Source organism: Mus pahari, chromosome 19, assembly GCF_900095145.1.
Source record: "Mus pahari chromosome 19, PAHARI_EIJ_v1.1, whole genome shotgun sequence".
In the NCBI taxonomy this organism is placed as follows: Eukaryota; Metazoa; Chordata; class Mammalia; order Rodentia; family Muridae; genus Mus; species Mus pahari.
Genome location: NC_034608.1, coordinates 11,308,082 through 11,310,537, shown reverse-complemented (window position 1 = coordinate 11,310,537; position 2,456 = coordinate 11,308,082). Strand labels below are relative to the sequence as shown.

The 2,456-nt window shown below is 43.6% G+C and overlaps 1 protein-coding gene across 1 annotated transcript in view; it reads left to right on the top strand.

Annotated features, from left to right (window-relative positions):
- Positions 1-2,253: 2,253 nt before the first annotated feature.
- Crx (cone-rod homeobox) overlaps positions 2,254-2,456 on the top strand; it is a 10,316-nt gene continuing 10,113 nt past the window's right edge. Inside the window, exon 1 of the mRNA XM_021219860.1 lies at positions 2,254-2,290. Coding sequence (XP_021075519.1) covers positions 2,254-2,290 — 37 coding nt within the window. The remainder of the gene's footprint in view (positions 2,291-2,456) is intronic.

Below are 2,456 nucleotides of genomic sequence, written 5' to 3'. Positions count from 1 at the left end.
TGTAACAAAGAGACAGAGAGAGAGAGAGAGAGAGAGAGAGAGAGAGAGAGAGAGAGAGAGAGAGAGAGAGAGAGAGAAAATATTTTGAATATTTTGTTTTCCGGGTCAGTAGGGGGTAGTTTGACACGAAGATGAATCTGTGATGCTTTCTGAACAAATGTAACCTAGGGTAGAGATTCCAGAAGGTGTTCAGGGAAACAGGTCACTTAGGACCACGAAGGGAGGGAGTAAAGTCACACCAGTTGGAGACCAGTTGTTGGGATCCAGGAGTGGCTTTAGGGTGAATGGATTTTATACTCTGAGGACATTCAGAGGTGGAATGTCTCATCTAAGCACACATCCATGGTGTGTGAGCATGTTTGTGTGTATGTATGTCTACAATGTGTGTGTGTGTCCATGTGACAGAGCACCCGCGGAGGACAGAGATAGACATACTGGTTGTCTTCCTAAAAACTTCCGATTGCTATTTTTCCCTAGAACTCTCTATGTAGACCAGGCTGGCCCTCATCTGATGGATCTTCCTGCCCCCACCACCCAAGTACTTCAGGTGAATGGTGTTCACCACCACACCCAGCCCATTTCAGACAAGGTCTTTCACTGAACCTGGCTCTCCCTGTTGAGCAGAGGCTGGCTGGACAGTGAGTCCTGTGCATCTGTTTGTCCCTATTCCCGAAACGCTGGGGTTATAGTGTGCCCAGCTTTTATCTGGGTGCTGGGGATCTGAACTCAGATCCTCACGTATGCACAGACAGTGGGTGCTTTATCTGCTGAGTCATCTCCCCATTCCCCTGAAACCTTTTACATTTAACTTAATTTTTTGAGAGGGAGTCTTTTGGAGCATAGAGTGGTCTTGAACTTGTTCTGTAACAGAGGCTGGTCTTGAACTCCTGATCCTGTGCACCACTACTCTTGCTTGTATTTTCTTTGACTCCTTGGGATTTTTCTTCTCTGTTTGTAAGGTCTATATTTATTATATACATATATACATGTATATATGTATATAATATATATAAGATATAAGATATATATATATATATATATGTATATATATATATATATATATCTTTAGTGTGTGTATGTGTGTTCTGACTCCTTTGTTGAAGTCAGAGGACAACTTGCTGGAGCCGGAGTCAGTTCTCTGCTTCTAACATGTAGGTCTTAGGAATCAAACTCAGGATTTCAGGCTTGGTGGCAAGCGTCTTCATGGTTGAGCCCTCCTGTGACCCCTGAGATTTCCTTTTCATTTGTGTATGTTTCAATGCATAGATCATCCACTCCCTGGAGAACACTGGTTCTTTCCACCTCCTGGCACTTGCGTGCTATTTGATTGTTCACAGGATCGATCCCTGTCCTATTAGCTTGTTTATTAGTTAAAACACTAAAAGATAAGCCAAAAGATAAGCGCTAACATGTTCTACACAGCTATTTGCTCACATATAAATGGGAGAAAAATTACACTTAACATTTTTCTCTTTTTTAAAAAAATATTTATATTTTTATTCACTTTACATTTGGATCACAGCCTCTCTCCTTCCTCTCTTCCTAATTCTACCCTTACATATCCTTTCTCTCTTTTCTCCTTTCCCCTCTTCCTCAAGAAGAGGAGTCCCCCCCCCCCCTTGGATACCACCCCATCCTGGGACATTTCAGCAGGTCTAGGAACATCCTGTCCCACTGAGCCTCATCTAGGGAGTACAAACCGTGGGGAAGGGGATCCAGTGGCAGGGAACAGAAGCTGAGACAGCCCCTGTTCTACTTGTTAGGAGAACCACATGAACGCCAAGTTGCACATTTGCTACAGATGTGTGGGTCTAGGTCCAGCTCCTGCATTGAGTGCAACATTTTGAGGTCAATGTGGTGCTAATTTCTGTTCAATGCCAGCTCAACATAGTAAACTGGAATTCTTTTTGAGGTTGAGAGCAGGGCTGATGGCTAATGTTTCTAAGGACGCAAGTTATAGATGTTGAGTTTTGAAGGAAAACACCAATATTACTGACATTTATTTATTTATTTATTTTGCCTTAATGGCTGAGGCAACTCTTCTAGGGTCTGTGGTCATCCAAATGAAATTACAGAGACACGGAGCAGGACATAGTGGTATATGCCTTTAATTCTAGCATTCAGAAGGCAGAGGCAGGCAGACCACTGTCAGTTTGAGGCCATCCTGGCCTACAGAGTAAGTTCTAGGCTAGCCAGGACTTCATAAACTTTATATCAAAGGGAAACCTTGTCTTTAAAACATGTGGGTGTTAGATGGCTCAGTGGTTAAGAGTACTGGCTGCTCTTCAGGAGGACTGGGGTTCCCATTCCAAGCACCCACAGGGTGGCTCACAACTGTTTGTAATTATGGTTCCAGGGTACTCAATACTGTTTTCTGGCTTCTGATGGCACCAGGTGTGTTTGTGTTCATAGAAATACATGCAGGAGCTGGGCGTGGTGGCGCACGCCTTTAATCC